A 15,499-nucleotide genomic window follows, 5' to 3' on the forward strand; every position below is an offset into this window, starting at 1 on the left:
CAGTTGATTTTAGTCCAGATCACCCGTGTTACCAATTAGTCACTAAGTGGTCCCCTATTTTTTTTTTTTTGCCAAAAATATTTTGAATTGAATTTCTGTCATTTGTACTCAAAAGAATTATGAATAATACTCTGAGCTACTTGCATCTCCTGAACTAATTCATGGTCCTTTTTCCTCCAGGCAAACTTTCCTCTCTACGAGGATATGTCTACTTTTATGTCACTTTACCTGGCTAGCTTATTACAATCTTTAAGTTTCTTCATAGATGCCACCTGTTTTAGGAAGACTCCTAAGAGCCCTAAGTCTACAGGTTAGATGTTTCTTTTGATGAACACATTTCACCTGAGCTTCCAGACTAAGACAGACTAGGAAGAAGGAACAGGCGGTCTATTTCTGAAAACATTAGCCAGTGAAAACCTTATGAATAGCAGCAGAACATTGGTTGATATAGTGCCAGAAGATGAGCCCCTCCAGTTGTAAGGCACTCAAAATACGACTGGGAAAGAGCTACCGCCTCAAAGTAGAGTCAACCTCAACAACGTCGATTGAGTCAAGCTTTTGGAATCCTTATTTGTGGATGTGGCTAAAAACATCCATTAATAATAGGAACATGGAATGTACAAAGTGTGAATCTAGGAAAACTGGAAGTTGTCAAAAATGAAATGGAATGCATAAACATTGATACCCTAGGAATTAGTGAGCTGACATGGGCTGGTACTGGCCATTTTGAATTGGACAATCATATGGTCTTCTATGCTGGGAATGACAAATTGAATAAGAATGGCATTGCATTCATCGTCAAAAAGGACATTTCAAGATCTACCCTGAAGTACAACACTCAAAGATGACCAGTTAATACAATTATTATTCAAATTTACACACCAACCACTAATGCCAAAGATGAAGAAATTTAAATTTTTTTTACCAACTTCCACAGTCTGAAATTGATGAAACATGCAATTAAGATGCATTGACAATTACTGGTGACTGGAATGCAAAAGTTGGAAACAAAGAAGAAAATAGTTGGAAAAAAATGGCCTTGATGATAGAAATGATGCTAGAGATCATATAACAGAATTTTGCAAGACCAATCACTTCTTCATTGCAAATACTCTTTTTCAATAATATAAATGGCAACTATACATGTGGATCTTGCCAGACAAAATATACAGGGATCAAATCGACTATATCTGTGGAAAAAGACGGTGGAGAACCTCAATATCATCAGTCAAAACAAAGTCAGGGACTGATTGTGGAACAGACCATCAATTGCTTATATGAAAGTTCAAGTTGAAGCTGAAGAAAATTAGAACAAGTCCACAAGAGCCAAAGTACAACCTTGAGCATATTCTGCATGGATTTTGAGACCATCTCAAGAATAGATTTCACACACTGAACACTAATGACCGAAGACCAGATGAGTTATGGAATGACATTAAGGACATCATACATGAAGAAACCAAGAGGTCATTAAAAAGACAGGAAAGAAGACCAAAACAGATGTCAGAAGAGACTCTGAAACTTGCCTTGAACACAGACTAGCTAAAGTGAAAGGAAGAAATGATGAAGAAAAAGAGCCAAACAGAATATTTCAAAGGGCAGTTTAAGACCAAGAAAAGTATTATAATGAAATGTGTAAGGACCTGGAATTAGAAAACCAAAAGGGAAGAACACCTCAGCATTTCTCAAGTTGGTAGAACTGAAGAAAAAATTCAGGCCTCAAGTTGCAATACTGATGAAGATCAAAGATTACAGCCTTCAGCATGAATTATACCTCAACATAAAGAAAACAAAAATCCCCACAAGTGGACCAATAAGCAACATCATGGTAAATGATGCAGGAAGCATAAAAAGAAGATGGAAAGAGTACATAGAGTCACCATACCAAGAAGAATTGATGGATGTTTAAACATTTCATGAGGTAGCATAGGCTCAAGAACTGATGGTACTGAAGGAAGAAGTCCAAGCTGCACTGAAGGCGCTGGTGAAAAACAAAGCCCCAGGAATTGATGCAATACCAGTTGAGATGTTCCAAGAAAAGGATGCAGTGCTGGAAGTGCTCACTCATCTACGCCAAGAAATTTGAAAGATAGCTACCTGGCCAGCCAACTGGAAGAGATCTACATCTGTGCCCATTCCAAAGAAAGGTGATCCAACAGAATGTGGAAATTATGGAAGAATATCATTAACATCAAAGACAAGTAAAATTTTGCTGAAGAGCATTCAAAAGCAGTTGCAGCGGTACATTGATAGGGAACTGCCAGAAGTTCAAGCCAGATTCAGAAGAGGATGTGGAATAAAGGATAGCATCGTTGATGTGAGATAGATCTTGTCTGAAAGCAGAGAATACCAGAAAGATGTTTACCTGTATTTTATTGACTGCGCAAAGGCATTTGGACATAAGAAATCATAGATAACACTGGGAAGAATGGGAATTCCAGAACACTTAGTTGTGCTTATGAGGAGCCTGTGCATAGATGGAGAGGCAGTGGTTCGACCAGAACAAGAGGACACTGCATGGTTAAAAATTAGGAAAGGTGTACATCAGGATTATATCCTTTCACCATACCTATTCAATCTGTATGTTGAGCAAATAATCTGAGAAGCTGGTCTATATAAAGAAGAGAGCAGTATCAGGACTGGAGGAAGACCTGCAATATGCAGATGATACAGAGCTTCGCTTGCTGAAAGTGACAATAATTTGAAGCACTTGTTGATGAAGATCAAAGACTACAGCCTTCAGCACGGATTACACCTCAACATAAGGAAACAAAAATCCTCACAACTGGTCCATAAGCAACATCACGATAAACAGAGAAAATATTGAAGTTGTCAAGGATTTCATTTTACTTGGATCCACAGTCAACACCCATGCTAGCAGCAGTCGAGAAATCAAATGACCCATTGCATTGGGCAAATCTTCTATAAAAGCCTCTTTTTAAAGTGTTAAGAAGCAAAGATGTCACTTTAAAGACTAATGTGCTCCTGACCCATGCATGGTGTTTTCAATTGCCTCATACGCATGCAAAAACTGGACAACGAATAAGGAAGACTCAAAAAGAATTGACATCTTTTAATTATGATGTTGGCAAAGAATATTGAATATACCATGGACTGCCAAAAGAATGAAGAAATCTGTCTTGGAAGAAATACAGCCAGAATGCTCCTTAGAAGCAAAGATGGCAAGACTATGTCCCACATACTTTGGACACATTATCAGGAGGGACCAGTCCCTGGAGAAGGACATCATGCTTGGTACAATAGAGGGTCGGCAAAAAAGAGGAAGACCCTCATCAAGATGGATTGACACAGTGGCTGCAACAATGAACTCAAGTATGACAACGATTGTGAGAGTGGCTCAGGACTGGGCAGTGTTTCTTTCTGTCATACATAGGGTCACTGTGAATCAGAACCAACTCGAGGGCACCTAACAACAACAACATTTGTTCCAATAGGATCATAACATTTTTAGCCCTATATTGCAATTCTTTATTCATCTCTCTCTTCTCTCTAGACAGTGAACTCCCTCAGAACATGAGTTGTTGCTTGTCATTGTACATTCTTGGAAAAGCATTAAATATTTCTGTTCTCTATTAATAATTTGTTGTTAGGTGCCATCAAGTTGGTTCTGATTCATAGCAACCCTGTGTACAACAGAACAAAATACTGCCCAGTCCTACGCCATCCTCATAATCATCACTATCTTTGAGCCCATTGTTGCAGCCACTGTGTCAATCCATCTCATTGAGGGTCTTCCTCTTTTTTGTTGACCCTCTACTTTACCAAGTATGATGTCCTTCTCCAGGGGCTGGTCTGTCCTGATAACATGTCCAAAGTATGTGAGACATAGTCTCGCCATCCTTGCTTCTAATAAGCATTCTGGTTGTACTTCCTCCAAGACAGATTTGTTCATTCTTTTGGCAGTCCATGGTATATTCAATATTCTTTGCCAATACCATAGTTCAAAGGCATCAGTTCTTCAGCCTTCCTTATTTATTGTCCAGCTTTTGCAGGCATATGAGATAGGTGTCAGGCTTGGGTCAGGCACACCTTAGTCCTCAAAGTGGCACCTTTGCTTTTTAACACTTTAAAGAGGTTTTTTGCAGATTTGCCCAGTGCAAACTAATATTTTATCAATTACTCTTGCAGGGGTTTATGTCTTTTGAGTTAATCTCCTATCCACAAGAAACAAACTGAGTTTTCTTCTGGAACAAAAGAGAAAGAAGGAAACCAAAGAATCAAAGAAGAAACTGGTTTACAGAACTAATAGTCTACACACATCATGGCCTTATCTACCATGAAACTGGAAGAACTGGATGGTGCCCAGCTACCACTACCAACTGTTCTGATCGGGGTCACAACTAGTGGGTTCCAATAGAATGGGAGAAAAATATGGAACAGAACCTCAATTTCTTAAAAAATCCAGACTTCAATCCTACAAAAACAGTAATAAACAATAATTTATGAGTGGATAGATACGTAGATATGTATGCTGAATAGGTGTGGGAGGGTGTATGGGAGTGCATATATAGGTTTGGCTGTGGATATTTCTACATACATATTTATATGTGTGGCATGTATATTTACATATATAATAGAGTACACAGGAGGCACAGTCACAGAACCACCCTAGACATAACCAAATATCTTGTGGGACTGTGTTACTGGACTTGAAGGCTAAGGACCATTGTCTTGGGGGACATCCAGGTCAGTCAGCATAACGTAGTTCATAAAGACAGCATTTGACATCCTACCTTGATGAGTAGTGCCTGGGGTCTTAAAAGCTTGCAAGTGCCATCTAAGATAAAACTATTAGTCTCTTTCTGTCTGGAGCAAACAACAGTGAAGGAAACCAAAGACTCAGGAATAATTAGTCCAAAGGACTAATGAACCACAGGAACCACAGCCTCCAGTAGCCTGAGATCAGAAGAACTAGATGATGCCCAGCACCACTACTGACCACTCTGACCAGGATTCCAGCAGAAGGTCTCGGACAGAGTGGGAAAAAAAAATGTAGAACAAAATTCAAATTCATAAAAAAGACCAGATTTACTGGTTGGACAGAGACTGGAAAAACTCCCAAGACTGTGGCCCTTAGACATTCTTCTACCTTGCCATTTCTGATACTGCCTTTCAGCCAAATAATAGGCAGGCCTATAAAATAAACAATAACACCTGTGAGCAAAGTGCTCTGCAGAACAATCAACTATACTAGAGCAAAAAGGAAACATTTGCCCAAAAGCAAAGATGAAAAGGCAGGAAGGGGCAGGAAAACCAGACAAATGGAAATGGGAAACTCAGCGTGGTAATGGGGAGAGTGCTGACACTTTGTAGGGATTGCAACCAAGTGTTACAGAACAATTTGTATAGATTATTGAACAGGAAACTAATTTGCTCTGTAAACCTTCACCTAAAGCACAATTAAAAAAAAAAAAAAAAATCCAGACTTACTGGATCACCTGAGGCTGGAGGACTTCCTGAGACTATTGTCCTGAGATACTCTTTAAAACTTGAACCAAAACAAACTCCCTGAGCTCACCTTTTAGCCAAATAACAGGTTGGCTTGTAAAATAAAGAATATCATACATAAATACTGTGCTCCTTCAAAAAAATCATCTATACGAGTCCTAACAGTCAATAATAGTTTAAAACAAGGATGAGAAGGTAAGGGGACAGGGAAACTAGACTAATGGGAACAGAACAACCAGAACAGAAATAATGAGGAAATTCGTGCATTGCGAAGAATGTAACCAATGTCACTGAATAATTTGTGTAGAGATTGTTGAATGGGAAACTAAACTGCTGTGTAAACCTTTACTGGAAACACAGTAAAATATCATTAAAACTATTTTTCTTCTCTTACCTTCTATTATGCTTACAGTCATAGTCTGCTGTTGAATTCTTTCATGCTAATACCCTAAAAATGTCTTCTAAACACTTTCCTTCCTGTATTTTTATTAGATTTAACAAAAATTACATCCTTCTATTTTTTTTATCGTGATATCAAAATAAAGTTGCTTTTTAAATGTGGGAAAAAAAAAAGAAAGAAAGAAGCTGAATTTCGTCAGTGCTATCTAACTTGAATGCTTGCCAGGAAGTTAAATTTAAAACATTCATGCTGTTGCCATGTGGCCCTTGTGTGGCCCCAGGGCACTGAGGTCAGCATGAATAATCATATGAGTGGGTAGGTCCCTGACTACTCCATGAAAGGTTGCTAATTAGAAAACAGATGTTTGTACAGAAGGTTATCAGACATTTCTGAAACATCATAAAATAATGTAGTATAAAACCTGCTTTGGCTTTGGCTAATCCTCTAAAATTCCAGGAGTGGCCTGATTTTTGAAGACTCAACACCCTTTCTTTAAGGATTAATTTTTCATAGCTCTGGTTAGCTTGGTGAACATACAAGAGACAATGGAAAATAAAGGAGCCAATCCCTGTCCGCGTTCTCCATTTTCTCTTTCCATAAGCATAAATGTCACCTAAATATATCCTTATAGCGTAGAAGAAAGGCATGATTGTGCAATTAACAAAGGGAAAGGGAGTTCTTTCTGAAATTTTTTCCTCGATGACCCTAAATATCTATTTATGTCACTGCTGAAGCCACTATCATTTCCCCAAAGCTTTGTTGAATAGATGAGATAGGGTTATATTCCAAAATATTAATTATTGCAAAACTGGCACACTATATAACACAATTATGAAACGAAAACATTTTCAGTGAAACTTTGTCAAGTAACACCCAATTTAAGTTACAGTGCACATAAGGTTAAAGAGATGGTAAAGAAAAAATCTAAGTAAAACAGAAAGCAAAAAAGGCTGCTTGTTTCTGCAGCTCACTTTTAAAAGGCTGGCATTAGAACTACCCAAATGGAGGGTGAGTAATTGTGACTGAGGTGTTTATGATGTAAACAATTCATAAACTCCAGAATGGTAACACTTTGAAGAACGATTTGGCTCATTCCATCTGGTTCTTAATATCAGGAAATGTCTTTATCAAGTTATAAAGATAACGTGAGTATCCCTTACTCACCTGTTTGTTTCTGAGCATGGCCACTCCTGTTTCTGATAGGTCTAGGTAAATCCTCACAACTGGACCATTGAGCAACATCATGATAAACAGAGAGAAGATTGAAGTTGTCAAGGATTTGATTTAACTTGGACCCACAATCAACAGCCATGGAAGCAGCAGTCAAGAAATCAAAAGACGCATTGCATTGGGTAAATCTGCTGCAAAGGACCTCTTCAAAGTGTTGAAGAGCAAAGATGTCACCTTGAAGACTAAGGTGCGCCTGACCCAAGCCGTGGTATTTTCAATTGCATCATATGCATGTGAAAGCTGGACAATGAATAAGAAAGGCTGAAGAAGAATGGATGCCTTTGAATTGTGGTGTTGGTGAAGAATATTGAATATACCATGGACTGCCAAAAGAACAAACAAATCTGTCTTAAAAGAAGTACAACCAGAATACTCCTTAGAAGCAAGGATGGCGAGACTGCGTCTTACGTACTTTGAACATGTAGTCAGGAGGGATCAGTCCCTGAAGAAGGACATCATGCTTGGCAAAGTGCAGGGTCAGCGGAAAAGAGGAAGACCCTCAACGAGGTGGATTGACACAGTGGCTGTGACAATGAGCTCAAGCGTAACAACGATTGTAAGGATGGCACAGGACCAGGCAGTGTTTCGTTCTGTTGTGTGTGGGGTCGCTATGAGTCGGAACCGACTCGACGGCACCTAAGAACAAGGTAATGTAGCTTCCTAAGGAAGCCCTGGTGATGTAGTGGTTAAGAGCCACGACTGCTAACCAAAAGTTTGGCAGTTTGAATCTACCAAGCCCTCCTTGGAAACCCTATGGGGCAGTTCTACTCTGTCCTACAGGGTCACTATGAGTCAGAATTGACTCGACAGCAACGGCTTTTAAAGTGGTTGAGAACCTATGCTGTTAGTTGCCGTCAAGTTGGCTCTGACTAACGGTGACCCTATGTACACAGAACCTATGCTGTTGTTGTTAGGTGCGGTTAAGTCAGTTCCAACTCATAGTGACCCTACAGGACAGAGTAGAACTGCCGCATAGGGTTTCCAAGGAGCAGTGGGTGGATCTGAACTGCCAACCTTTTGGTTGGCAAGCAGCCCAACGTTTCACCACCAGGACTCCCTAGAACCTATAGGAGCACTTTTTATGACATCTTTAGACTCCTTAAGATGTTCTCCTACCCAGTATTTATTTCTAGTAATTACAAATACACAATCATGTGTCAACGCTGTTCAAAAATGTCTCAAGGTAGAGGCCATTCATTATACATCTGCTGATAGTTATAGATAATGTAGCCTCCTAAAGTAGTTCTGTTCTATCCTATAGGGTCACTATGAGTCAGAATTGACTCGACATCAACAGGTTTTTTTGGGTTTTAAAGTAGTTAAGAACCTGTGCTGTTAGTCGCCATTGAATTGGCTCTGGCTAACAACGGAGATCTTATGTGCATAAAACCTATGTTATTGCTGTTAGGTGCATTTGAGTCAGCTCTGACTCATAGCGACCCTATAGGACAGAGAACTGCCCCATGGGGTTTCCAAGGAGCAGCTGGTGGATTTGAACTGCTGACCCTTTGGTTAGTAGCTGATCGCTTAACCACTACACTACCAGGGCTCCACAGAACCTATAAAAACCAAAAAAACCAAACCCAGTGCCGTCAAGTTGATTCCAACTCATAGCGACCCTATAGAACAGAGTAGAACTGCCCCACAGAGTTTCCAAGGAGCACCAGGAGGATTCGAACTGCTGACCCTTTGGTTAGCAGCCATAGTTCTTAACCACTACCCCACCGGGGTTTCCATAGAACCTATACCCAGAACCCAGTGCCATCGAACCTATATAGAACCTATAGGGACACTTCTTATGGCATCCTTAGACTCCTTAAGATATTCTCATACCCAGTATTTATTTCTAATAATTACAAATACACAATCATGTGTGGAGGCTGTTCAAAAATGTCTCAAGGTAGAGAGCATTTATTGTATATCTGCTGCTCTATGCACGGCTACTGGATCACTTACATAGTATCAGTTGAGAGGCATTATACTATATGTTGTTAGAAAAACAGAAGATGATCCTTGTGTTCAAGAAAATTACAGCTGAGGTGCATCAACTGTATCATTACAGAGCCGTATGAGATAGTTCACACATGTATGCTTATTGGTATGGTAAGAGTCACCTCAATCGATCAGGAAGAGATCAGCTAGAATAAAATCATAGAATGTGACTAGAGTCTGCCCAAACCCTTCATTTGAGATGTGATAAAATCAATGAGATGCTTCACTGAGGAAGTGGGGTTTGAATTAGGCCTTAAACAACGAGTAGACTGAAAATAAACGTGAAATTAGAAGAGATTCAGCTAATTAATTTATCTTACTTTTCCTGATTTTATTGGTATGGAGACACACATATTCTATCCAATTGAGCTTTGTCAAATAATCCGTAAATACATAAAGTACATGTGATTAACAATGCTTTTCATGCCAAAGATAGCTTATTTTCTTAATCCAAAGCTCATTTTGTCTGATTATTCTTTTTGTAAATTACTGGTTGGTTATATTAACACTTGAGTAATCTTGACAAGAAGTTGCTTTAAGCAGTTAAAGATCCAGAGGCTGGTCAGCATGCATTGAGTGATTCAGCTTAACTGGTTCCATCTAGATAAACTACTCACCTTCGTTCCTATCACAATGTCTTCCCTGGTGGAATAGAACAGATATTCATATAGCTTGTAGTGTTGAAATAAGCTGAAATACAAAATAAATGTGCAACTCTGGTAAATTTATTTCAGAGAAAAAGCAAATATGTTAGGATATTTATTAAAGGAAACTTACTCAAGTTGACCAAGCCAAAGACTTTAAATACAAATATAGAGTTAGCCACCTCCTTTATTCCAAAGGAAATTGTCCAAAAATGCTAAGAAAGTAAAGGTTTTTTTTTTTAATGTTAAAAATATACCACGGTACTTAAAAAATAAAATCCATCTGTGGTGGGTGAATGGGTTTGGGATAAGGGAGCAATGAGATTGCCTCTTGAGTTTTCCTGGCTTAAAATCAAATAATGCCCCATCCCTACATAACACTAAACCTCACATTATTTTTCATGTTTTGCTCCAAACGGGAGTCGATTTCTTCTGGTATGAATGACATGAATTCTATATTTTACTTCCATATCAATTACTTCCTCTCCATTTAGTAAACATTAATCCAGATTAAATTAATCTCCAACGGCATCTGCAAAGTGATGCAAGATGAACTGAAATTCATTTAGAAAAGCCCAACTGTCCTGAAAAATATTAAATCACAAACAGAGGGGGAGGAGTAAGAGAAGGCTGGTGATATGCTCCTTAAAGGTCACAGCCATGAAAACCCAATGGAGTGCCATTCTACTCTGAAACACATGGGGTCACCATGAGTCAGAACCAACAGCGACTGGCTTGGCTATCAATGACCTCCTCTCACATTCCTAAACTGTATCAATTAAATTAATCTCTAATAACACCTGAAAAGTGATGCAAGATGAAATGAAACCCATTTAGAAAATGACTGATTTTCCCGCAAAATATTAGGTCACAAACAGAGGGGAGCAATTAATTTAAGAAAGATAATTTTCTCAGTTTCTATCCTAAAAACAAGGTGATCAACTACAGAAAAGCCAAAGGAGGTCTTTAAAACAAGTATTTTTTAGTACATTGAAAGATTTCAGAAATGTATAATTGGGAGTTTGAAATTTACTGAAAGGCTGACTTCTAATATCCTGTTTGTGATAATATTTGAATTTTTCTAATTCTCTTCCTGCTGGCTGGGAAAATTAATAGACTCATATAATATAGCAAAATGCCCAAGAACAAAAAAATAGACTTAGTGGTTTCTCTTTCAGTCTGGTGCCTTTTGCTATTAAAGAAAATTGATTTTAATATAACCGAGAAATTAACATTTACAAAATGTAGCTACTGAGCATGTATAATAATGGCTTCTCCTGAATGCTGTAATGGATCAAAGTTTCAATTCATTTGAAATCAGTGAAGAAATCCTCAGGCAGCTGGGTCTCTTTGAGTTATATTAGCAGTTGATCTCACTACTAACACTATCCATTAAAAAGCGATGGGTGTGTGCAGGCTCAGTCATGGTATTTCTTTTGGAGGGAAAAACCCTTGAATGTTCAAATTACTCATCAACATTCAGAAAACTAACTTACCTTTTCACATCCCTTTGATTTGTGGACTAGAAAGTATGTCAAGATTAGTGAAGTTTGATATTTTCAATGCAGCAAAATAAATTCAAACCTTCCTTCTCTTATACTGGCTACCTAGAGAACGCTTTAAGATCAAAAGCCCTACCTTGGCAATAACTGATTTTGAATAGAAAATATTAAAGATTGCATTTTGAAAATAGCTTGGCTTTCTCTCAGTGAGCTAGCGTAAGATTTTCTTTTCTCTTGTGTCACACAAAGAGCTTAATTCGTAAAACGTCCTTTCTGCAATTTTGTAATCTTTCAGTTTTATATCCCTCATTGCTTATGGGAATGAGATCATTCCACGCCAAAAGGGAAACTGACTTCCTACAACGAAAATAACATGCATGACTTGGATGCAGTGGTCAAAGATGCAGAGCTGGGGGCAAAGTGGGGACTAGGGTGAGATGAGGGAAACACCTTAGGAGGTAGCTCATCTCAGGCTCTGGGCAAGGCACCTCCCTTGCCTCGCGCTAGTCCCCTTTGCACTGACTAAAGCTCCTAGACTGTTTGGTCAAATATCTAGTCTTAGGCCTAAATGGAGGAAAGAATACCCTGACTAAAAACAGGTCAAGCCATCTGGCTCCATGCCAGGAAGTATAATGCCTTGCTGTGCACAGAGAGGCAGAGCTGACTTTTTGTTTTGGGCATATGCCTGTACATATTACTTTCACTTAATGCCCAGAAAATAAGTAGATGACACAATGACAGACATGTACCCAGACCAGATATATATCCAAATGATGCTTTGTATTAAAAAGTTATAGTCATATTTATATTTGTATATGTTATACATTCACATGTACAAATGTGTATATTGTACGTGCACAAGTAGGTTTGTCAGTACTTAGAGCAATGGGGGTGAAGGTGAGGAAGTTTGGCATTGGTTTTTTTCAAATTGCAGAAATGTGACCAAATATACAATTTAGAGTCTACTAAGAGTATCAGATGAAATTTCAATTTTATTGTCAGTTAAGTTTCATGTGCTATGGGTCATGTTTTAAAACCTGCTCTTCCTAAATTGACTAGGGTGAACTTAATATCAAGTTAAACTGAAGCATGCTTATATTTCCGATAATTGAATTAGCTTTATATTTATAAAACTCTATTGCAGTCATCAAAATGGAAACAATTATATGATTTAGTGGCATCACTAAGCTCACATTTGTGGACCTATGAGGGATTCTTGACAGGTGTTGTAGGACAGCACATTTTCCTTTACAGAGCTTCAGCATCAACCCCAGCTATCCTACTAACTGACATCGTCTCCTAAAGTAACCATTTTTTGAAAGAAAACGTCAAGAACATTTCCCAGAAGGATGAAATGAAAGGGAAAAGAGCTGCCATCCTTCACTGTCTAGAAGGTGCCATTGCCGTGCCTGTATGGCTTGTACTGCTATGGTTAACTATCAGTTCCCGTGCCCACTATAACCTCCTCGGCTTAGAGCTCAGCTGTAAAAATGTGTTCTGCAAGAGAACCTGGCAGCTTCACACAGAGAGAGAAGGGAAAGAAGAATGTTCGACAAGGGTGCAGAGCAGAATTCCTCTTGCCCAGTGATTCTGAAATCCTGAGGGGCAGAAAGGCCTTGCGGACCAGGTTCTCCCCCAATTCTAGATTTCTGCACTCCTCCCTCTCCAGGTGCCTTGCCTTCTTACTGTAATTGATATGAAGAATAATGTGGCTTTTGGTGAGAGAGACACATTAGGAGGTATATTAAGAAATCATATTATATCAAATGCCATTATATAAAAATATATATTACATCATATGCTGCTATTAATTCATGCCGGAAACAAGTGTACAAACTTTATCGTATTAAACATTTTAATGTTTAAAAAGCTTCCAGACTCAGCCAGGATCCCTTGCCAAGCATATCATGAGTATGTGTGTCAAGAATGTCATTCAGCATCCTTTATTTTAGAATTTAAAAATTTGAAAGTAGAAAACACTAGAGTTTATAGTATAAGAAATATAAAGATATTATTTCATAGAAGTTTTTATTTAGGCAAAAGAAAGATTTTTACCTACTCTAGTTTAAATATTTGCAAGCTATAAAAACGTCCCCTTGGTGAGATTCATGAGTCTAATCTGGCCATGTGACAGATTATACAAAAAGACATTTCTTTGTTCAACAATGAAGAATCACTGCAATAAAAAAATACTTTTCCTCCATCCACCATCAATTTCTAAGCAGAAAGGAAAACTTAATGAGTTTAATTGGCTAATACAACAAAATATTCCAGGGCATGCAATAAATTTAAGGAAGGACATTCATAAATCTCTTCAATTTTTTAATAAAAATAATTTAAAACAAACTTTTAAATGGAAATGAAGGTTGGTCTTTAAAATATAAAATTTTGATGTTAAGGTCAGCAAAATCACTGTATCTAAAATATAGAGTCTATTGTAACTGAGTGATAGAATCTGTTGAAAACATTTTCCTTGCCTTGTTTTTAGAATGCAAAGTTAGTCAAAATGTTCAATGCCCTGACTTTTATTTACTAGATGGAGTGGCTGTTGTTGTTAATTACTGTATAAATTCTGTAAATGTCTGACATTATAAAACTTTTATTTATTATTTTATTTTATTTATTAGACATTTCCTAGAAGATATGAAATGAAACAAATGCTGCTGAAAAAAATCCATACCTGATTTTTAAGTAATCAATGACAGCATTGGCTTGTGTTACATCAAAGATATTCCATTCTTGATTTTTTCCTAAATGGGGTGGTCCAATTTCAGCCATAACTTCTCCCAGCCATTTTATGCTATCTTCTAAGGACATATGTAGTGCTGAAATAAAATGCATGGAAATTATTATTTTGATAGATGTTTTCAGAAGAAAATAATCCCAGACACATTTAATGTGCAAAAATTTACTTCAGTATTTGCAAGGACAAATGGTAAAACTTGTTTCTTCATGAAATAGTTAATACCTACTTTTTAAGGAAAAACAATAACAGCTGACAAGCCCAACAATTGTAAATTACTGTGATGCTATACAATTGTCTCAAGAGTTTGTTTCCATTTTCAAATGAAAAAAAAAATCTATCTAAAGATCATTTCAAAGTGAAAAGGAAATTTTTCTGATAGAATAAGAACATATCTGAAAATGACAAAAAATTGTTCGGCTTAGCTGGTGAGCAAAGCTGAGAGTTGGTTCAATCATTGTAGACAGGGGAGCTGAACTTAGTGCTGAAAATGTAAATGGATGGATTCAGCCAACACCTGGCATTAGCTGAGTGTTACCATGTGGGATTTTGAGCCTGAGGAATTTTCAGTAGAAGCCAGAAATAGGGTTTTTTTTTTTTTTTTTTTTTTATGTAAGATATCAAGGTTGTTGTCTTTTCCACAACTATAGACTTATTACTCATGTAAACTGTTTCTCAGCTACATGCCCCGTGGTGATGGTAAAAGCCAGAAGAAACTCTAAGAGTAACAGGACTTCACCATCATTATCAAAATTAAACTGTTTGATGATTCTAGTCTATTATTTTATAGCTAAAACAACAAAAACAAAATACTAAAACCAAACCAGAACAAAAAACCGACCAAACAAACAAAACTATCTTCTTTGAAAAGAGAGCAACACTGATTTGCCTAAGAGGAGAGGATTAGGTTTGGGGGAGGCCGAGAGTAGGAGGTAGGGAGTTGTAAGGGCTCTAGAGAAAGTGAGGCTGTATTGGCTGCCTGAAGGAAAGACACCACCGTGAGATGTTGGCTGGAAGCCTGCATGAGTGTTAGGGGGAATTTGGATTTGATGTTCAATGTGAATTCCATTCACCAGATATCAAACAAACCTCTGTCTCTCTTAAGAAACCATCAGGAAAATTTCCACTTCTTGCAAATGGAGTGGATCTTCTTTTGGGGAATGTAGAAAAGTTCTGAGAACATAGGCTGATTCCTAGACCCAGTCACCTCTGAGTTACACAGCACTCTTTCTGTCTGTGATGCAAATGCTATACCCCAAACACCAAAATTACTAATAAAATGATGGTAATTTAAATTTTAGGAAAGATATGATAAACTCTAACTTGTAATTCATTTAGTCTAGATTCTTTTCTACTTGTTGTTGTGTACTTTCGCGTTGATTCCAACTCATGATGGAGTAGAACTGCCCCCATAGGGTTCTATTTGTAGGAATTAGAAAGACACATAAAACTATATAATAATTAAAATCTAGTTTAGTGAATTACAATTGGCCCATTTCTCATAGCCTCCCTCCAGATA

The 15,499-nt window shown here is 37.7% G+C and overlaps 1 protein-coding gene across 2 annotated transcripts in view; it reads right to left on the reverse strand.

Annotated features, from left to right (window-relative positions):
* Positions 1–15,499, reverse strand: part of CABCOCO1 (ciliary associated calcium binding coiled-coil 1) — a 124,096-nt gene that overhangs the window by 88,820 nt on the left and 19,777 nt on the right. For both annotated transcript variants that reach the window (XM_049855591.1, XM_049855590.1), the window contains exons 4-5: positions 13,918–14,062; positions 9,709–9,781 (exon numbers count right to left, since the gene is read on the reverse strand). In XM_049855591.1, the coding sequence (XP_049711548.1) occupies positions 9,709–9,781; positions 13,918–14,062 (218 nt within the window). The remainder of the gene's footprint in view (positions 1–9,708; positions 9,782–13,917; positions 14,063–15,499) is intronic.

This window comes from Elephas maximus, chromosome 16 (genome assembly GCF_024166365.1).
Source record: "Elephas maximus indicus isolate mEleMax1 chromosome 16, mEleMax1 primary haplotype, whole genome shotgun sequence".
Lineage (NCBI taxonomy): Eukaryota > Metazoa > Chordata > Mammalia > Proboscidea > Elephantidae > Elephas > Elephas maximus.